Here is a 22,689-nt window from a genome sequence, read left to right as displayed (position 1 = left end):
GCACACACACTGGGCCCAGTACTCTTCTTGCTGCTAGAGGTATGGTAGTGCACAAAGCAGACATTCCTGCCCTTGTGGAGTTTCAGTGCTAGTAGTGAAGACAGACACTAATCAAGATAAGTAAAGGTACAGTATGTTAGATAGTGGGGCTTGTTAAGGAGAAAAATTAAAAAGGAAATATCGTGTGGAGAATTGTAATTTTTTTTAGGTAGATGGCAATGGAAAGCTTTATTGAGAAGGAGCCATTTGAGTAAACACCTTAAGAAATGAGGGACCTGATTGCACAGATATTTAGGGAAAGAACATTATAGGCAGGAAGAGGAGTCAGAACCAAGGCCCTGAAGTAGCAGTATGCCCAGCATGTTTGAGGAGTAGCAAGGAGGGCCAGAATGGTGGGATCACACTGTAAGGACTGGCCTGTTATACTGAATATGGTTGGAGGGTTTTGAGCAAAGGCAGAATGTAGTCTAACTAACCTTATTTATAACAGAGCCGTGGTAGCTGTTATATTGAGAATGGGGGTGAGGAGTGGTAGGCAGACCAGTTAAGCTATTGCAATATTCCAGGCCACATAGAATTTTCGAATGGTTGGATTCTGGATTTGCTAATGAATTCGGATGTGGGATGTGAGACAAATCCAAGATTATTTTAAGGTTCATGGCTCCTGTGTGCTTTTGAAACGGTAAAACTTTGGTTTCATGTAAGTAGTAAAGTCTGTTAAATGACTGCTTTGATAAAGAAGAGCCACAGAAGGTGCTTTCCCTCCTGGGAGCATGTCTGTGCCTTTCTCTTCCCCTTTTTATTCCCCCAGGGGAACAGTGGGCAGCTTCACCTCCTCTGGGGCTAAACCCCTGCATCTGTCTCCAAGGCTCCCTTTTCTCTGACTTCCCGGTGAGCCAAAGCAGCGCAGCCTGGGCTCTAGTGTTGCTTCTTATGCGAAGCCCTTCCTTGTTTCACTGGCACCAGCTTTAATAAACATACTTTAAAAAAAAAATTGCTACAGAAATACTTTTAAGTAATTTTGCCTTATGAACTATATAATTCTTCTTCTTTTTTTTAAAGCTCTTCACAGAATATGGTCGTCTGGCAATGGATGAAATTTTCCAAAAACCCTTTCAGGTAGAATGTTAACTATAAATGTCATTCATAGCTTTATTTTAGTTAAGAGATAAACAAACTGCAGCTCATAGGCCAGTTTTGGCCAGCCACCTATTTTTATGTGACTTATGAGTTAGGAATGGTTTTTACTTTTTTTTTTTGGTATGTGCCCATAGCGGGAACTGAACCCGGACTCTCTGGTCCACAGGCCAACGCTCAACTGCTGAGCCAAACTGGCCAGGGCTGTTTTTACATTTTTAAATGGTTGAAATAAATTAAAAGAGGAATAATATTTGATGATGTGAAAATTATCTGAAATTTAAATGTCAGTGTCTATAGCTAAGGTTTCATAAGAACACAGCTATACTTATTTGTATTGCCCATGGTTGCTTTATGCTACAGCAGCCTAAAATATTTACTCTGGTCATTTATAGAAAAAGTTTACTGACCCCTATTTTAGCTAATTATTTTATGAGGATGAAAGTGCACAGTGACCTCAATAAGATTAGAGGAGCTTTAAGTATTATTTAGTTTTCTTTTTCTTTCTAATGTTGAAAGTAGATCTGATATATGAGCGGCTAGTGCCATATTGTTTTCTCTCTTGTCCTTTACTACATTCCCTGTACTTGCCTTTAGTATACAAGTCTGTAAGTTTTCTAAGACATTACAGAATAGATCAAACCCTTAGCATGTTTTCTTGTCTCCTTTGAAGAAGCTGGCATTGTGCCAAGAAGTATTTCAATTGTTATTTAAAAATGCATTTATGCAATCTTATAATATGTACTGATTTTTTCCTAAATAGACACTGATGTTTTTGGTTCGAGACTGGAGCTTCCCTTATGAATACAGCTATGGACTACAGGGAGGAATGTCATTTTTAGATAAGCGTCTACAGGTAAGTAGAAATATAATATGAAGAATTACCTAAAAGCAGTGATAACTTTCTCATTTACCTTAGCTATATTTCAAGCAGGTTACAGAACATTATATTAAGTGTGTTAAATACTTATTCCTATTAACATACACTACTATTATTCATGTTTTATTTCATTTATTTTTTGTTAATCCTCACCTGAGGATATTTTTTCATTGATTTTTAGATAGAGTGGAAGGGAGGGAGGGATAGAGAGAAACCATAGATGTGAAAGAGACATATCGATTGGTTGCCTCTCATATAACCCTGACTGGGCCGGGGACCACACCTGCAACACAGGTATGTGCCTTTGACCAGGAATTGAAGTCGAAATCCTCCAGTTCTTGGGCTAAAGCTCTAACCGCTGAGCCAAGCTGGCCAGGGCTTATTTGTGTTTTAAAGAACCCGGGTATACAATGCACAGGGATTGTAGAGAAGAACTCTGGGCAAAAGCCCAAGCTTTGATTGTAATTTCCATTTCACATTTTACAGCAGGTCCTGTATATGCCTTTTGAATGCCAAATTCGGAGCTTTAGTCTGTAATTCTTATTTAGAATTTTTATTTTAGGTTGAATATAAACAAGCTTAATTAGTTTTTTCTCCAGAATTAAAACACAAGAGTTCTTTGTCAGTCATTACTATGTTAGATCCTCCTCTATGCCCACAAACCTGTTGTTCTTCCTAAATATTGTGTAATACTCTTTCTTTAGAGAAACTCTTTAGTACCTATTCTTTGGTAGCTATAGGAGTCAAGCTATGGTTAATCAAATTTATGCATTTATTGCTTCTTACGGTTCTGAGTTTTTCTGTTGGAAAAAACATAGGCCACCCACTATGACCCATTAGAGTTGGGAAGTCTTCTTTCCTTTATCCTATACTAGTGGTTCCTAGTGAAGAGAAACAAATGGTCTTTTGTAAATTGTTGGTCTTCATTGGCAGGTGAAGGAACATCAGCATGAAGAAATTCAGAATGTCCGAAATCACATTCATTCATGTTTCTCCAATGTCACCTGTTTTCTTCTGCCACATCCAGGACTCCAGGTGGCCACAAGCCCTGAATTTGATGGGAAATTGAAAGGTGTGTTACAAATGATGTTATTTTGAACTTGTGATTTGATCTTTGGAATTAAATAGTGACCAGAAAATGTCAATTAAAAATTTAGTGAATGCTTACGAGAAATAGTGTGTTCCCTTAGAAAGAGTAGTATTTTAGAGTCTGGTTCAGTTTTTGCTCCTGCCTTACTGTGACTATTAGAATTAGAATTAGCTCACCTTAGTTTCTCCATCTGAAATAGTGGTGGCAGTATCCATTAATGATCTTTCTAAGAGATATGCTATGATGATTGGTATATAGAACCAGGTAAAAGTGCTAAGTAAAAAAAGACTAAACATTAGTCAGCTAATGTTTATCAAGTAAACTTCCCAAAGAAAGGTAACATGATGCATGACATGGCTATTGTTTTCATCTTACTTGTGATTATAACAAAACCTGATGCAGAGTCATGTGTTAATATCAGGAAGTGCTGACTAAACGGTAGCTTAGAGAAATCGGAGTTGGGACTCATGGGTTCATTATCTTATTTTTGTTCCTTACTCATTGAGACCTTGAGTCATTTAATGGCTAGCCCTCAGTTTACCCATGTGTTTAAGCGCTTTTGCTTATAAACTTATCTGAGTTTCTCAGGTTCCCAGTAAAGTAGAAATGATACTAGTTGCCATTTTTATTTTTATCCTTTTTAATTTTCACATCTGATTTTTTAAAAATATATTTTTATTGATTTTTTTTTTTTTTTTAGAGAGAAAGGAAGGGAGAGGTAGAAACATTGATTGGCTGCCTCCTGCACGCCCCCTACTGGGGATCGAGCCCTTAGCCCAGGCATGTGCCTTGACTGGTAATCGAACCAGGACTTCTCAGTCCATGAGACGATGCTTAATCCAGGCTAGCTGGCAGTAGTTGCCATTTTTAGATGTCTAGTTGTGTTCCCAACTGTCTTAGTCTGTTTTGGCTGCTACAACAAAATACCATAGACTTGGGTAGCTTATGAACAATAGAAGGCTGGAAGTCCAAGATCAGAGTGCCAGCATGGTAGATGAAGGGTTATCTTCCTGGTCTTAGAGTTCTGGTTGTATCTTCATATTGTGGAAGGGGGTAGGGAGCTCTGTGGGACATCTTTTATAAAGACACCAATCCCGTTCATGAGGGCTCTACCCTCATGATCTAATCACCTCCCAAAGACCCCACCTACTAATGCCATCACCTATAGGGGTTAGGATTTCAACATATGATTTTTGGGGGGTGGGGGAAGACAGAACATTCAGACCATAGCACCAACACTATGATAGTTACTTTCATATTTAGTGCTTCCAGTAATTCCATGAAGCTGATATTATTTCCTTTATTATACAGATGAAGAAACTGGTTTAGGAAAGTTAAGTAACTTGCTCAGAGAACATAGCTAGTAAGTGGTGGGGCAGAGACTCACATCCAGATCCTTCTTGTCCCAAATCTATACTGTGCTAAAATAGAACTTCTGTTATATTGGAGAAGTAATTTAGAGGATATATACTATTTAGTTACCAGGAGAACTTGACTCAGTTAATCCAAGAAAGTTAATGTACTTGATCAGCTTAAGACTTACATTCCAGCTGATTGTAATACTGCAAAAGAAAATGGGTTTAAGAGACTTACCTTTACATTCTTTTTGTCACTTGTATGATGTTTTTATGTGGGGGAAGCTTTCTAGAGCAGACTTCCAGAGACTATTAGATGGCATTTCAAAAGTCCAACTTTGGGGCCTGGCTTTGGAGAGAAATCTGCTTAGGCAACACTGGAGCTAGAACCTTTAACTAAAAAGCAGTTGTGACTGACTTTTCAGAGTTGAGTATGGAAAGAAAGTTGAATGTGTAGGTGATGTGTCTTTTAGGGTTATGAACACCATTGTTAGACATACTTTTACCAAACCTACACTCTGGTTTGTTCCTCACTGGTAGGGAAGTTGTTCAGCTGCCTCCTGCATGCGCGCAACTAGGCACCTGCCCCGACCAGGAATCAAACTGACAACTTTTTGGTACATAGGACAACGCTCAACCAACTGAGCCACATTGGCCAGGGCTCAGTGAAACTCATAAATGAGGATGTTTAGGAGAGGGTGGGTTAGAGTGATTCTGCATGCTTTTCGTCTTGCTTTAGGGTGGTCCCAGATTATCAGGTATCATATACCAAAATTTCTTCATATTTTCAAACATTTTAATATTTCAAAACATTGTGTTTTAAAACTCATTTTTATCATGTTATTCTAGGAAATAGGAGGAGCTTTGTGAAGTCCTATAACCTTGATTTCTGAAATTTTGTATCACTTCTGGGTATGCATATTATATTTATTTCTAAGGACTTCTGTGACAACATACCAAAAACTGGGTGGCTGAAGATAACAGAAATTTATTCCCTAACAGTTCAGGAGACCAGAATTCTGAAATCGAAGTGTCTGCAGGGTTGGTTCCTCCTGTAGGCTCTGAGGGAGACTCTATCCTGTGCTTTTCTCCTAGCTTCTGGTGGTTGCTGGCAATCCTTGGCATTCTTGGATCTGTAGTTGCATCACTCCAGTTTCTCTCTGTGGTTACATGGCCACCTTCTCTGTGTGTTCTCTCTTTTTATAAGAACACTGTTCTTTGGATGTAGTTCCCACCCTAATCCAGTATGATCTCATCTTAACTAATTACATCTATAAAGACTATTTTCAGCCTGGCCAGTGTGGCTCAGTGGTTGAGCATCTACCCATGCACCAAGAGGTCACTGGTTTGATTCTCGGTCAGGGCACATGCCCAGGTTGTGGGCCTGATCCCTGGTGGGGGGCATGCAGGAGGTGGCCAGTCTATGTTCTCTCTCATCAATGTTTCTATCTCTCTCCTCCTCCCTCTGTCTCTAAAATCAATAAAGAAAAAAAAAAAAGACTATTTTTAAATAAGGTCACATCTGAGATTCCAGTTCTATGTGTATTTTAGGGGAGATAGTGTTCAACCCAGTTCACATATGTACAGATTATGAATGGTTTATCACTAAATACTAAGTGTGCTAAGTTTCATATTTATTACATTAATAAAATAGGGAATAGCCTGGCTGGTGTGGCTCAGTGGTTGAGAGTTGACTCATACACCAAGAGGTCGCCAGTCTGATTTCTGGTCAAGGCACATACCCAGGTTGTGGGCTTGATTCCCAGTGGGGGACATGCAGGAGGTGGCCAATTGATGTTTCTATCTCTCCCTCTCTCTTCCTTTCTCTTAAAATCAATCAGTCAAAAAATAAAAAATAAAACAGGAAACAAATTTTGTATAAGCAAGCTTTAGTTTCATTAATTATGTACCATTTGCTTCCTTCATCCATGATTGAACTATAAACACATTTATAGGGTTAAAATCTTCCTTTCTGCCCTGACAGTTTGGCTCAGCAGTTGGAGCATTGGCCCACGGACCAAAGAGTCATGGCTTTGATTCTGGTCAAGGTCATATACCTTGGTTGTGGTTCAATTCCCTGGCCCTGGTCAGGGTCGTGCAAGGGGCAATCGATGTGTCTCTCTCATTGGTGTTTCTCTCTCTTTCTCTCTCCCTCCCACACTACCTGAAAATCAGTGGAAAATATTCTCAGGTGAGGATATAAAAAAAAAATCTTCCTTTCTTACATGAGAAGGCAGGTCCCAAAGGAAGAAATACAAATGATCAGTATCAGTATATATCCGTGAATATATGTGTAGCATCACAATAATCAAGGAAGTGCAAGTGTATTGGTACAAAGTCATACAGTCTTTATCAAGATTGTCTCTATCATGAGACTTGTCTATTCTGAATATAAAACTAATATTTTGGTGCGGCCATCATAGAAACATTAATAGCTGAAGGTCTATAGAACTGGGTATAATAACAGTCTGTGGTGTCCGATCTTGCTGATTTCTTGTATGAAATGTTTTTGAAGCTCTTAATCTTTTAATATGATGAAAATTGAAACCATAAAAACAATTGTTTTTTTTTTAGTATAGGTAATACATTCACATGTTTAAAATTTTAAAAAGGATTCAGAAGTATAAAGTGAGAAGTCTTGCTTCTATTTTTGTGGTTTTCCCAAATTTCTTAAAAAAATTTTTTTTTTTTCTTTATTGATTTTAGAGAGAAGGGAGAGGGAGAGAGAGAAACATTGATGAGAACATCGATTGGCCACCTCTTGCATGCCCCCGTATTGGGGATTGGCCCACAACCTGGGCATGTGCCCTGACTGGGAATGGAACTGGCGACCTCTTGATGCATGGGTTGACGCTCAACCACTGAACCACACCAGCCAGGCCCAAATTTCTTCAGTATATGCAAGAAAATTAGAACATACACAATAGCATATTATGTACACTGTTTTACGTGTTTCACTCTAAGGTTATAAAGAATTTGTCCCACTTTTTTTAAACCTGTAGTTTTATTTTTCACATTATAATTTATGATCCAGTTTAGATCCAACTTATTTTATGAATGGCTACCCATTTGTCCCAAACAGTGTTTATTGAATAGTACAACTTTCCCTCACTGGTTGAAATGTCACCTTTATCATATATTAAGCCATTAATCAATGTGTAATATGGAGTTTAATTCCTTTTTAAAGTTGGAGTAGGCCATTCTTTGGCACCATCCTGAGGAGATTATATAATTAATAGTATTTACATGGAGATTGGTACCTGTTTACTTAGGACAGATAAAAATTTAAAAAAATTTTTATGTCAGGAACTCTTATGAATGACCAGTTATTTAAAATGGGATGGGTCTGGCCAGTGTGGCTCAGTGGTTGAGCATCAACCCATGCACCAAGAGGTCACCAGTTCAATACCCGGTCAGGGCACATGCCCAGGTCGTGAGCCAAATCCCTAGTGGGGAGCATGCAGGAGGCAGCCAATCGATGTTCTCTCTCATTGACGTTTCTATCTCTCTCCCTCTCCCTTTCTATCTCTCTAAAATAAGTAAAAAAAAAAAAAAAAAAAAATGGGATGGGAATCAGTGGCAATGAGAAGTATGTATTACTATTTAGAGAAAAATCTCATGTAGATTTCAACTTATGAGCCATAAATAAATTCTAGATAGATGAAAAAGTTAAATTATAAAAATTAAAACATGGGAAAAAGTATCTCTTATAAACAGCATATATGTGAATTGTAAAAAGTACGTTTGACAATCCTGGTTTTTTAAATTAATAGTTTAGTTTATTTTCTGATTCTTGATATGTTTGGTTTTAGAGCTGTCATCTTGCTTTTTACTTCCTGTTTTACTCTTTGTATACTTTCTCCCCCTCCTGTTTATTATTTGTTTAATTTGTTTTCTTATTTTAATCCCCACCCCCCCCACTAGTATAGAAGTTATACACTCTATTTTTTTTCTTTATTGATTTTAGAGAGAGAGGAAGGTAGAGGGAGAGAGAGATAGAAACATAAATAACAGAGAACATCTATTAGCTGCCTCCTGCATGCCCCCCACTGGGGGTCAGGCCCACAACCTGGGCATGTGCCCTGGCTGGGAATCAAACTGGCGACCTCTTGGTGCATGGGTTGACAGTCAACCAGTGAGCCACACCGGCTGGGCTATCACCCACTCTTAATAACGATGCCTGCCACAAAAAGGTGCTCAAAAACTGTTGAGTCAATAAATGAAATAAGAACGTCTCAATTTTATAAATTAGGGTTATGGAATATTGAAGAGTTCCTACCTTGATGTGAGTTTCTACCTACTTTCTTTTCAATTGATAGTTTTGAGTTAGCTGGAGATTTAGGAAGATGGTAGGTTATGTAAATCAGATTCCTTGTGTCTTAGTTCTCATCTTGAGGAAAGAGTTATATTTAATGGCTCTGCTGAGTCCTCTGTGGAACTTTGTAGAAGTTGCAAAGAAACTGTCACCTTTCTGAGACTGGAGTGTTTTCCTTATGGGGTGGCCCAGAAGGCCTTTCTGAGGAGATGCTAGAAAATAAATATCATGAAGTAAAGGTGCTTCTACTTATTTTAGTATTAAAAAACGAACAAAAAGAAATAAATGGGTGAATTGTGATTTCTAATGGATTAAAGGGAGCATGAGAGTACGGCAAGGGCCTGGTCTGAGAACTTGAGGGGTTGATAATTGATTTTTGAAGACCTAGTTAATGAAACTCTTTAAAAAGTAAAATTTCTTTAAAAGCTAGGGAGTAGACCTGAACCTCCCAGAATGAAATCCAGGTTAAGGATATTCTGCTTATTCTCTTCTGGACTAGGGAGGACTTACTACTGCAGAAGGGAAGGAGACAATCAAGGTACATAAGAACAGCTATCTATCTGTTCTGGTCATAGCCAGAAGTGTCAGACATGTAGTCCAGGACAACTGCCCTCCACTTTGAACTAGCATATGTTAAAACAATTAGATATACAGATTGTGTATTGTGCTTACCTTTGTTGAATAGTCTGTTTGGCTTATTGTTTCCTTTTTCATGGTCCTGTGAACAGATATTGCCAGTGAATTCAAAGAACAGTTACAGATACTGATACCATATGTATTAAACCCAGCAAACTTAATGGAAAAGGAGATCAATGGCTCAAAAGTCACCTGTCGGGGGCTGTTGGAGTATTTTAAGGTAATTACAGGTTTTAACTACTAAAATGTTCGACTTCTGGTAAAACTGGTCTAGATTTAAACGTTTATAACTTGAATTTCAGTATCTTAAAGCTTAGAAAAAACTTTCTTAGAAATGGTGAGAGGCCTTTTCAGACTTTAGTGTCCTTCCAGGAATGGGCCACTGGGTGGCAGTATCGGTCTAAGAACCAAATGGATGTTCTTTGCACTCTCTTAGAGGAGTGATTACTGTGGCTAAAGGAAGATTGTTCTTCAAGGAAGATGGTGTGGAGAGGAGGTGGTTAGGAAGTTGCTGTGAGTAGGAGGAGACGGCACCTAGATGTGACATGACTACCTCAAGGCGGATGGTCATACTGCCCACAGGTAGTGGTGAGGCCAGTGTGCATGGGGAGTCTGGCGGGAATCTTAGCCTTGGTAGTCTCGTCGTGCTGCTTGAGAACATTTTTAGCTAACTAAAAATGCTAACATGCACTCAAGGTGTGTTGTGTTTTTGCTAATTCCTGGATGTTGATCTAGGTCTTCAGGAAAATTCAGTTTGGTTACTGTTTCTACAATTAAAAGTATGATTATGACAGAATAACATTTTTGGTAATTGTTTTTATGTTTATATTTTAAGGCATACATTAAAATTTACCAAGGAGAAGATCTGCCTCACCCCAAATCCATGCTTCAGGTACGCAGTTCTTGCACAGCCTAAGTGATAGCCTTCGATTATGTGAGTTGATCCGGATCCAATGAGTCCTTAGGAAGACAGTGCTGTTGCTCTTCTTTCCCATTATGCTGAGCTCTGTTAAGTTCCAGCATGTTTTCCAGCAGTGTGGCTGCCTTCTGGTTTTTGTCTGTATTCTTGGTGGTTCAGCTTAAACAAAATGGCCTCTCACTGGGCCTGGTCTTCTCACCAAATACACTGTGAAAGTGCTGTTTGATTATTCTCAGATAACACATCCCCAGTTATGTGAGACAGATCATTTTTCTGTTATCTGTTGTATGCTTAACTAGAACGTGTCCTGATGTGTCTTTTTACTATTGACTCATCAGGTTTTATATTTTTAATTAAATTTATTTTCAACATTTTGGTATTTTCAAAGTGTTGTTTTATTAAAACATGATTCTGATTTCCATGTACTGAACATAAGGCCATTTATTGCCAAATGTTTATTCCTTTAGTAGAAAAAACATTTTCACTCAGGAAGCTAGAGTTTGGAATTATTGATGTACAGATAATTTGTTTTCCTTCTTTTTTGACTTACATCTATTTTTTTAACATTTGAAATTGAAGCAAAGGGCCCTGGCCTGGTAGCTCAGTTGGTTAGAGTATGGTCCCATTACACCAAGGTTGTGGGTTTGATCCCAGGTCAGGGTACATACAAGAATCAACCAATGATTGGAAAAACAAAGTGGACAACAAATCCATATTTCTCTTCTCTCTCTCCTCCCTTTCTCTAAAATCAATCAATAAATAAAAATTGAAGTAAAGGAAATTATTTTTGAGAGGTCTAATTTATGATAAAGATTCTTATGTATGAGAATATTTTTGTCAGAAAAGATGTATTTTATTTAATAAATTGGGCTATATGGAAACCTAAAAAATAGCAGAAGGATAATAAAAAAGAAAGAATGGTGAATAAGGTGAGATAAAAATTTTATATGTAGAAGAATGTTAAAAGGGGAAGGATTTATAACTTATGCTTTTCTTTCTTCAAAGGCCACTGCTGAGGCCAATAATTTAGCAGCTGCAGCCTCTGCCAAGGACATTTATTACAACAACATGGAAGAGGTATGTTGGGTATATGTCTTATGAAATATCTATAACCTGGACATTGTTGCTGATTTTAAAAGCCCAAACTTGATTCTTAATTAGGACCTTCTCACTGTTAGGTTTCTAACCAAGGCTCTCTTTTGCAGCGTTACTGCTCTCAGTGAGCAACATGACCCTGGAATTTAAGTGCTCTTTCAGAGGTAGTGAACCCAGACTATTGGTCTTGGTCATCATTTTAAAGCTAATTTCTAATGTCTTAAAATATTCTAAGCTTTTCAGTGTTTTCATTTTTAAAATTTTATTTGGCACTTGTTTTTGAAGGGAACATCAACACATTGCTTCTTTATTCTTTTAGGTGTGTGGGGGAGAGAAACCTTACTTGTCTCCAGACATTCTAGAGGAGAAGCACTGTGAATTCAGACAATGTGCTCTGGACCATTTTAAGAAGACCAAGAAGATGGGTGGGAAGGATTTTAGCCTTCGTTACCAGCAGGAGCTGGAGGAGGAAATCAAGGAACTCTATGAGAACTTCTGCAAGCACAACGGTAGCAAGAACATCTTTAGCACCTTCCGAACCCCTGCAGTGCTCTTCACAGGCATCGTGGCCTTGTACATAGCTTCGGGCCTCACTGGCTTCATTGGGCTGGAGGTTGTGGCCCAGCTGTTCAACTGTATTGTTGGACTGCTTCTAATAGCACTTCTCACCTGGGGGTACATCAGGTATTCTGGTCAGTATCGTGAGCTGGGTGGAGCTATCGATTCTGGAGCAGCTTATGTACTGGAGCAGGTAAGTGGTACCAGCTGTGGAGCCTGATGGTTGACAGTGACAGATATTTGTGTTTCTATTATAAAATATCTCCATTTGGAAGAGCTTCCTAGTAAAAGGCATGAGAAACTTTCCCTTTTCTTTTTATTCTGATAACTATTACGTTTTATTATCCTTTTTAAAAGGATATTAATATTTAATTTTGATATTTTGTTTTCATGTCTGATCACCCTTCAATGCAAAAAATGTTCCAACTTAGACATACTGTGTTCCTCATGAGAAACTTCTAACTATATGTTTTTTCAGACACAATTCCTGTGTGATTCCCTCATCCAAGATTAGTTTGCTTTAGTAAAAATCAAGAGCTTTGAAAAATATGAACTTAACAAAATTTTTTTCCCTCATATTTAAAAAAATCCTCACTCGAGAATATTTTTCCATTTATTTTCAGACAGAGTGGGAGGGAGGGAGGGAGGGAGGGAGGGAGAGAGAGAGAAACATCCATGTGAGAAAGACACATTTACTGGTTGCCTCCTGCACAACCTTGACCAGGGCGGGGGAATTAAACTGCAACCAAGGTACGTGCTCTTTACTGGAATTGAACCCGTGACTCTTTGGTCTGCAGGCCAATGCTCTAACCGCTGAATCAAACCAGCCAGGGCAACAAAATTTTTTGTTTTGAATCCTATTAATGCATGGCATTTCTTTCACTTAAAATCTTCCACAAGCCAGTGACTTTTGACATTGGCATAATCTCTAGGTTTATAGATCCTGAGACCCTGACTGGTTTCTTTTTCTGAGTAGCATGAACAGATCAGTTAAGTTAGAAGCCTGTAGTAAAGCCAAGAGAGCTGCCTACTGCACCCCAATAACAGAGCAAAGGGTCAGTGAACTCTCTTGGGATGTAGCTCCTGCCACAGGCTCCCCTCCCAACATTTTCATTCCCCTATTTTTTTTTTCCCTCACCCGAGGACATTTTTTTATTTTGTTCAGATAGAGTGGGAGGGAGAGAGAAGGAGAGAGAGAGAGAGAGAGAGAGAAACATTGATGTGAAAGGGACCCATCAAATGGCTGCTTCCCGCATGACCCCAGCCAGGGCTGGGGACAAACTGCTGCTGAGGTACGTGCCCTTAGCGGGAACCGAACCTGGGTCTCTCTGGACCGCAGGCCGACGCTCTAACTGCTGAGCCAAACCGGCCAGGGCTCATTTCCCTATTTTTGTAACATACTGATGATGTAGACAGAAATTTTTGAAAGTTTATCTCTAAAGACTTACTCTCTTGATGCTACACTGTATTTTCTTAATTTACGTGTTGACTTGTGGACTTTTTTTGCAGGCTACTTCTCATATTAGTAATTCCACTCAGGCTGCTGTGAGGGATGCAGTTGTTGGGAGACCTGCCATGGATAAAAAAGCTCAATAACATCTTAACAAGAGGATCCAACAGGAACCCAACCAGTCCCTACTGATTTCTGCGTTTCTGCTGCAGCCACAGGATCAGGTCCAGAGGAATGTAGATCTGGGACCATCCATGAGGAGCTGAACATGGCACCAATAAATGAGCAGACCTTTCCTGTGGTTTCAAACTCTTAGACATACTTCCATTTCTGTTGGAAGCATTTCTTTTTCTTTGCTGATGATATAGATCCAAGCCTGTGTCTGTTTTCTTATTACTCTCTGCTTTGTGCACTTTATGGGGGAAAAGCTAAAGGAAAAAATGGACATGCAGTTTTAAGTCCTTTATGTGCCACTTAGTGCCTTTTAAAATTGAATCCGTGCTTTTGCGGGCATGATAGGGAAGGATTGAGGATAGCCTCGTGAAAGACGTTGTTGGGGGTGAAACTCGTCAGTTCTTTTGTACCTTACTCTATTAAGAAGGATTCCTTTTTAAAAGTTTACAAAACTTGCAAAAGCTTCAGAACTAAGGACTGAAAATGAATCCATTACACTTTAAAAATCTTACAATATTAGGGAATCTTGCCTGCCACATAGTGTGGAAAAATCATATCATGTTTAAATCTACCATTCACTGAAATTTCAGGTCTTTTACCTGACAGACTGTCAGTTTTGTTGGAACACATTCTTTGCTTTATTGCTTTTATTCCTATACCTTCTTTTTAGAAAAGAGCAAACAATGCCTTGAAAAGTCAGAGAGGCTCATAATAAAAGGAATGAACTTGATAATTTAAGAAGAAAGCTAGAGTTTAAATGAACCATGTGACCTCTGAGAAGTCACTTGAACCTGTGCCTTGGTCAGTTTCACTGTTCGTGGGTTTATATTCGTATATGTATTATACACTACTCTCACACAATTGTCATTTGAGAGGTTTTGTTTTTGAGAGTTCTACATAAGAGCAAAACGATTATGAATTAGAGGAAAGACATTACCGAACATCACTGCCTTTAAGTGATGTCCTATTGCGCGTGACTTAGCAGTAAATCAGGTCTTTATCCAAAACGTTTATTTGCATTCTGCTATGCACTAATATTTTTAATAATAGAGCTAAAACTGTCCGTTTTATTTAGTGAGTCTTTATTTAACTGTACTTGACCTATCGGGTAGCTTTAAAATAGCTTTGGCTTAGTAAGAACCAAAGTCCCACCCAAATATGGACAATGCCTAGAAGTAGCTAAGAATTTTTTTTTAATTACCTTGATTATGTGATAAAAACTTTTTTTTTTAATCTGTAGTTGCCTTTTTCTTTGTTTTATAATGGTGAATTATTGTGGATTTAAAAACTCCTAAAATTTGCCTGCAAATATTTGTATAAACTTTCAGGTATGTGAGCCTTAATTTTAAAGATAATTTAATTTTTGTGGGAGGGATGTAGGAAGGCCTAGGCAAAATCTGAGTAAATTCTCTATATATAAAGTATGAATGGAAGGTGGGAAAAAGAAAGTTTCTTCTAGCATATAATCTATTAAAGAATTTTTTGACTACTTTAACTCTTAACCATTTAAGTATTTTTGTAAGTCCTGAGTTAATTCCAAGCATTTTATATTTTTCTCATATTTACATATCATCTTGCCCCAAAATTTTTACTATTTTATTCATTTCCAGAATTTTAGAAAAATTCCAGTTTGTTCTAAAAACTGTTTACTTGCATATCAGTGATGCTTAGCTTTGGCTGTTAAATTGAAAGCTTAGTTTTGAAAATATAGTGCATTTTCAGTGGCCTTTCATTTTCCTGAAGATTCATACTTATTAGCTAAATGCCTTACAGATATTAATTAAAAACAAACCTACAAAATCACTAGAGTTCAAATTGAAAGCATCAATATGATGGATGATATTTCACTAGAACTAAATTGCTGATACTGGGTTTAATAAACCTACTATTTGCATGTTTTACTTTTTGCTAAAAAGCCTTACTGATGCATTTTATAAGCATATAAATATAGATTTCAGAATAATTGTCTAGATTGATCCTACTTTTAATGGTAAGAAAAGGATGATGTGTCTAAAACTTATTTTAATACTGAGTATTAGAATTTTAAAAATAAACTCCACGATAATGTATGATTTAATGAAATTTTAGGATTGATTTACTGTTTAAATCCACCATTTCTGTTTTGATCTTAAAGTAATAATTTGGTTTAATTACCCCGGGGCAGCCTTCTTTTTTTTCAGTCTTTATTAGTTAACATATTCTGCCTTTGAAAAGTGTTTATCAAGTTTTCTCAGAGGATTCTTATGAGTTTTCTTTTGCCTCTTTTCTCTCTCAACAGTGAATTGATGATTTTATATTGGCTTTTTCAATAAAAGATGCATTCTCATTACTGGCCTAAATAGTCCTGGGGAGACTTATAACCAGGTTGAAAAGAATGTTTTTTACCTCTTAACTTCTCTCAGCCTTTAATTTGTGGGTCAGGGACATTACTTAGGAGCTCAGACTCTGTTTGCTTAGTGTTTGTTACTCTGATACTCCTGGCTAGCCTTTCCACACAGCATTAAAAAAAAAAAAAATGTTTTATATTGATTTTTTTCTAGACAGAGAGAGGAAGGAAGAGAGAGATAGAAACACTGATGTGAGAATCATTGCTTGGCTGCCTCCTGTACACCCCCGACTGGGGATCGACCCCTGCAACCCAGCCATGTGCCTTGACCAGAAATTGAACTAGGACCTCTCAGTCCATGGGATGACGCTTAATCCACTGAGCCACACCAGCTGGGCTCCACACAGCAGTTTTGTTTTTTTTTATCCTCACCCGAGGACATTTTTTTTTTCCATTTTTTGTTCAGGTAGAGTGGGAGGGAGAGAGAGGAACAGAGAGAGAGAGAAACATCGATGTGAAAGGAACACACCGAGTGGCTGCCACCCGCACGACCAACCAGGGCCGGGGACAAACTGCAACTGAGGTACGTGCCCTTAGCGGGAACCGAACCCGGGTCTCTCCAGACCGCAGGCCGACGCTCTAACCGCTGAGCCAAACGGGCCAGGGCCACACAGCAGTTTTTATTTGCACATTCCTAACAGTATATAGACACAAACTTATTAATAAATAAAAGGAGGTTTTCAAAATTTCTATTAAAATAACTCATTTCAGAAGAGGTTAAATGGCAACTTTAAAAAATTTTTAAAAATACTTCCAATTAGCTTAGAGTAAAAATAACTGAATAATTTTTTTTTTTATTCTTTCACTGAGAAATCTTTCTAGATTAGTTTGTAGACAAAATGAGGGCAAATTAGCATGTTATCATGTATGATGATAAAACATTTTCAGACTCATTTTTTATTAGCAGTATGCTGAGATATCTTCCATGGAGGGTTACGCATTAACACTTCATAAAATTGCCTGTAAATATTGTATTGCTTTACCTGTTATTTACATGAAGTAAAATGCTTTAGGCAAAAAAGAAAATAAGCTGCCTTGTACTGGCAGCATGTTTCTGTAGCAGCCATACCCAGTGTTCTCGTGGCTTATAAAACGGTGTCTCGGTTAGGGTTAAGTTTGGTTGAGTAGATATGTATGTATGAATTATAGAGAAATTGAGTAAACTGATTTAAGTTCAGGCAAAAGCAATAAAAAATTTTATATTTTTCCTAGAGCTTTTTTTTTTTTTTTTTTTTTTTAAAGTAACTTACGTGGAAGTCTCCATGGAACTTTTAAAAAAAAATCCTCACTCAAAGATAAGTTTTGATTTTTTTTTTTTTAAGAGAGAGGGAGGGGGCTAGGGGGAGAAGCATCAATTGGTTATCTCCGGTACCCACCCTGCTGGGATGGAATCTTTAACCTGGGTATGTGCCCTGACTTGGAATTGAACCCACAACCTTATTTGTGTGCAGGAAGATGCTCCCACCAACTGCGCCACCCTGCCTGGGTTTTACATAACTTTTTTTTTTTAACCCTGTAGAACTATTGAAATTTAATTTAGGATGATTTAGGATAGCTGCCACTAAAGTAACCAACATGGGCTACGTCATTCTGGCTTACATTTAGATCCATCAAGATTTTAGTCAAGGGATAAGGGCATAATGAAGACAATCCTCAGTTATGAAAGTACAAACTATTTGTGTAATTTGGTTTTCAGTGACATTAAGGTCCCACTGTAAAAGACCATTTGTAATTGGATAGTTTCTCGTGTTAAATCTTACTATAGCTATGTGTTGGGTAGTGGTTTTTTTTTTTTTAATCCTCACCCGAGGACATTTTTTGATATTTTGTTCAGATAGAGTGGGAGGGAGAGAGAGAGAGAGAAACATTGACGTGAAAGGGACACATCGAGTGGCTGCCACCCACACGACCCAACCAGGGCCAGGGACAGACTGCAACCGAGGTACGTGCCCTTAGCGGGAACCGAACCCGGGTCTCTCTGGACCGCAGGCCGACACTCTAACTGCTGAGCCAAACCGGCCAGGGCTGGGTAGTGGTTCTTATCTACCTTGGAGTACATAAGACTTACCTAGGATTCTTGTTTAAAAAGCTCAAATTACCAGGTTTACTAAAACCCAGGGGTTGCCTCAGTTGGTCTAGGCTCTGGCCCTGGAATCACCACTTTCATAAACAGTTTGCAGGTAATTCAGAGACAGCAGACAGAGGCTGTGCTGTGGTGGGACAGTGCCATTCAGGATGGTCTGGAGGCAAGTGGGCAGCTTTTATTTGAGGTCCAGTTGAGGTGGTCTGCCAGGTACAATCACTGAGAGTAAGTGTTCAGAGTAGTAAGGATGCCTGTATCAGGAGGATTTTCTAAGCTCTTGAAAGCTGTTTTTCAAAATTAGGATGTCATAGTGCCTTCTCTGAAAAATGAATGTACAAGTACCCTTTTTAGTAGCAGGTGTAATTGGGATTTAAAAAAATTTTTTTTAAGTTGTGTTTCTTTTTTTTAATCCTCACCCAAGGACATGTTTTCATTGCTTTTTAGAGAGAGGAAGGGAGAGAGAGAAACATCGATTGGTTGCCTCCTGTACATGCCCCGACCTGGGATTGAACCCAAAACATTTTGGTGTATGGGATGATGCTCCACCTAAGTGAGCCACCCAGTCAGAGTAAAAGTGTTTTTTGTTTTTTTTGGGGGTACGTGCCCCTAGTGGGAACCGAACCTGGGACTCTGGTCCACAGGCCGTCTCTCCAACCGCTGAGCCAAACTGGCCAAGGCTGTGTTTCTTTTAAAAAGCAAATTTCAGCACTGTGACCCAAACTTCTATAAGTGACACACGGAAAACCTTAAGCCATAAATAAAAATAATGAAGAAAAAGGAAGGAGAGGACCATAACTTTGAAAATTAGCAACAAAGTAACTCATATCAGGAACTTTTCAAAATCTAGGAGCAGAAAGATTTGAAACTTTTTTTTTCTTGGGAAGGAATTTCATGTCCCAGAATTAAAATTTAAATGTAGTGTTCTTATAACCGAGGGAAGGTTGACTTTGATTCCCAAAGCTTTCCAACTTAGATGAATAAATGCTGTCATGGACTAAAGCCTTAAAGCAGTTAATCTTAATCTTGAACATTCACAATTTTTCTTCTCAGATTTCTTTAAAAATGATTTGTTAAAAGTACTTTCTCCTATACCCTTTAAAAGTGGCTTTAAAATTTAATATACTTTTTAAAAAGTGCAATAGGATGAGATTATGCTGTTAGTATATTAAAAGCATGTTTTTGTTTCTTAGTTGTAAGGTCATTTAATGGAATAAAGATCACAGCATCATGTTGTCTTTTTTTTTCCTTTTCTCTTTAATGTGGAAGTAGCTTTGGGCTTGGCAAAGCAAATAGGATATCTAAGAGGATGGATAACTTGGTGTCAAATTGTAGTGGTAATGTGGTTTGAGTGAGTCAGCTTTCTCTGTCCTAGAAACTACTGAACGAGTATCTTACTAGCATAGTGCTGGAGAAGGTTATTCTGTTGGTGGTGCTGTTTATAATCAAATACAAATTTTATGTATAGTAACATGGACTTCTGAGGACCCTTGAATTTGTGACACTCATTTGGTTGTCCCATCTGGATCCAACTGGTTAAATGGTTCCTGTTTGGGGTGGGGTGAGGTAAAATCCTACTGAAAGCTTTCCCTTTCATTGGCCACCTTGGAGTCAGTGGGGAGGTGGCATTGAACATCTCATGTATTCACTGATCACTAGATATGCCAACTTAACCCTACAGTAAAAAATGTTTCCCTAGTTTGAAACCCTGGGAAGAGTCAGTAGCCTCCATCCATCCATCAGTCCCTGGTGGTGGCTGTATGTCAGGTGCCATGCTAGATGTTACACTGGGGTCCTCACAGTTCAGTAGGGAAGGGGCAAACCCACACGGTTATGATTGGAAGAGTATGGTGAAAACTCGGGTGCTATCTTCAGAGTGCTGATGCATCACTATAAGCTGGAAGGAAAGACCAAGGTGGGGAAACTGGCCATGTGTGGATGGGGAGAAGTCAAGCAAACTGGCATGTTTTTGGCACTTCGACATTCTTGCCTTTGATTAGCATATATCAGTTTTCCAAAGATAAATCCAACTCTAGATTTTTAGAAAAGGGATGGTAACAGAAAAACTGGATGTCTAAGGAGTAAAACTGACATTAGGCACTGGAAGAAATAAAATGCCAACAGGCTATTTTCTCGTCTGCGGTGGCCAAATTATCGGCTCTTGCAGAAGGAGTTCCTTTGTGCTGTAGGGGAGGGCAGGCACAAATGGTTCCCGGCTTGCATCATCCCATTTTTATATCCCCAGAGGAAAGAGACTTTTTTTTTTTTTACCCACTGCCTGTTTAAAAATAGGTGTGTATATATAGCTCCATCCTAGAGAAAGCTCCTGATTGGTCTGGCTTGGGGCATATGTTCCTTCCAGGGCCAATCACTTGTTGGGGGGCTGGGGCACAATAGCCAGCCAGACCTAGGTTTCATGTCTCTAGTCAGGGTGATAGGGTACTGTGATTGGCAGCCTCACCAGAACCCCACAATCGCCAAATGAAAGACTGCTGGACAGAAAAACGAGGGTCCACAACAGTTCCCAGTTCCCCGGACTGGCCATTTAACACTGAATGAGAGCCTGGAACATCCGGAGTGTCCCTTTAATGGGAAGTAGAGGTGGTTATGCTGCACACAATGCAGTGGGGGTGTCAGGGACCGTTTCTCTCAGTAGGACTTGAGGTGTTTTAGAGATGGGGCAGGGTTCAGGTGGAAGTTACACTTCGTCTTCAGAAAAGCCTGATTTTTCTGTTCAGAGCAAACTGTCCAAGTTGGTGTATTCACAAAGCCTTACCAGAGTAGCCTGGGTGTGTGTAAAGAGCCGGTACAGATGGCTGCGGGAGCACCTTTCTCCAAGGAGCTCCCATTTTGAGAGTTGCTGCTAAGCAACAGAACCCCTCATATTACCACAAAATGCTCCCCTCGTTCTGCTCCTTGTGTGTAAAGAAGCATCGCAAACAGTCTCCCATAAATGCTGCCCCTACTCCCCCACCTCTCCTTTCCTCTGCCCTGGCCTTGCTTCCACCCCTACCCACCTGCTCAGAATCCCCACACGGGGCATCTCGACCACCGACATGCCATCCAGACTGAGGAAGACCGAGAAACTTCGGGGCCACGTGAGCCACAGCCATGGCCACATCAACAAGCACAGGAAGCACCTGAGAGGCCCAGGTAATGCTGGTGGCTGGCATCGTCACAGGATCAACTTCGACAGGTATCACTCAGGTACCTCTGGGAAAGCTGGTATGAGGCATTACAACCTGAAGACCCAGAGCTGCTGCCCACCTGTCAACCTGGATAAACTGGACCTCGGCCAGTGAGCAGACACGGGCAAATGCTGCTGCTATGACTGATGTGGTGTGATCGGCTACTGCAAAGTTCTGGGGAAGGGAAGGCTCCCAAGCAGCCTGTCACCATGAAGGCCAAGTTCTTCACCAGAAGAGCTGAGGAGATGAAGGGTGTTGTTGGGGTCTGTGTCATAGTAGCCTGAAGCCACATAGAGGAAAGTTGATTAAGTGCTCACAAGTGCAAAAAAAAAAAAGAACCCCACATGGCATTCAGCCTTCTGCCATTGTCTCCCACTTTCTCAGCTACTCCTTCATAGAAGACTCAGCAAAACAATGGACTCTCCTGGGGGAGCCTTCCTCCTCGGCAGAGAGACTGCAAGTAATTAGATGAACACATTCCTCTGTCAGGGGTCCATAGCTATGGTTACAGAAAAGACTGGAGGCTTTGGAGGCATGTGACAGTTTGATCCTGTATGGTGGTGACCATGCGGAATGGGGTTGAGGACAATCCTGCTGACAGTGCTGCCATTGTGTGTGGTACTTCCCAGGGCTGGGTCCTTCCTTACAGAGCTCCTCATTTGAGAGCTACTTGAAAGGTAACCATATAGAACCTGACATCTCTGCCCCTCCCGACGCCTTTTGTTTTTTTGTTTGTTTTTTATTTTTGTTTTTGGCACAGCAATAGGACGGGGGATGGGGGGAAAGCAAGGACTTTGACTTTTGAACAATTCTGGAAGCAGAGGATGAGGAGAGGCAGAAAGCAGTCTGATTTCCTCAAAACTGCACCTCTCCATCCTGGGTTTGGACTGCCTCACAGCTGGTCTCTTGCTCAACGTGCACAACACCTTGTTGGGTGAGTGGTAATGCACAGAAAGCCCTGGTATTTACTTATGTTGCCTCCTTGTCAGGAAGCTGGTGAAGACGTGTGAAATTGATGAGCATATGCCTTGCCTCATGTTAATAACATGATTTGCCACATGCCTGACATGAGGCTCAGCACTTTATTTTTTTATTAAAAAAAATATTTTTTTTAATCCTCACCCGAAGACATTTTTTTTGCATTTCTTTTTAGGTAGAGTGGGAAGGGGGGGTGGGGAGAGAAACACGGATGTGAGAGAGACACATTGACTGGTTGCCACCCACACGACCCCAACTGGGGCAGGAGACAAATTGCAACAAAGGTATGTATCCCTACCGGGAACTGAACCCAGGACTCTCTGGTCCACGGGCTGCCGCTCCAACTGCTGAGCCAAACCAGCCAGGGCAAGGCTCAGCACTTTACAGCATCATCCCATTTGTTGCTCTCCCTTTGGGGAATGTAGTTTTATATATTATCTTACATGTT

At 39.6% G+C, this 22,689-nt stretch overlaps 1 protein-coding gene and 1 pseudogene across 3 annotated transcripts in view; both read left to right on the top strand.

The window, feature by feature from the left end:
* Nucleotides 1–16,144, top strand: part of ATL3 (atlastin GTPase 3) — a 43,884-nt gene extending 27,740 nt beyond the window's left edge. The window contains exons 6-13 of one of the 3 annotated variants that reach the window (XM_036260243.1): nt 1,063–1,119; nt 1,901–1,993; nt 2,951–3,089; nt 9,506–9,633; nt 10,249–10,305; nt 11,338–11,409; nt 11,747–12,178; nt 13,495–13,728. In XM_036260243.1, coding sequence (XP_036116136.1) covers nt 1,063–1,119; nt 1,901–1,993; nt 2,951–3,089; nt 9,506–9,633; nt 10,249–10,305; nt 11,338–11,409; nt 11,747–12,178; nt 13,495–13,581 — 1,065 coding nt within the window. In that variant the 3' untranslated portion in view covers nt 13,582–13,728. Of the gene's footprint in view, nt 1–1,062; nt 1,120–1,900; nt 1,994–2,950; nt 3,090–9,505; nt 9,634–10,248; nt 10,306–11,337; nt 11,410–11,746; nt 12,179–13,494 lie in introns of all 3 variants that reach the window. The other 2 variants (XM_036260245.1, XM_036260244.1) reach the window with 2 other exon arrangements.
* Nucleotides 16,145–21,131: 4,987 nt separating this feature from the next.
* LOC118628797 lies at nt 21,132–21,547 on the top strand (annotated as a pseudogene).
* Nucleotides 21,548–22,689: the final 1,142 nt, after the last annotated feature.

Source organism: Molossus molossus, unplaced genomic scaffold (assembly GCF_014108415.1).
Source record: "Molossus molossus isolate mMolMol1 unplaced genomic scaffold, mMolMol1.p scaffold_m16_p_13, whole genome shotgun sequence".
Taxonomy (NCBI): Eukaryota; Metazoa; Chordata; class Mammalia; order Chiroptera; family Molossidae; genus Molossus; species Molossus molossus.
Note: the sequence above shows the minus strand (reverse complement) of the source record. Positions and strands in the feature narration are given on the sequence as shown.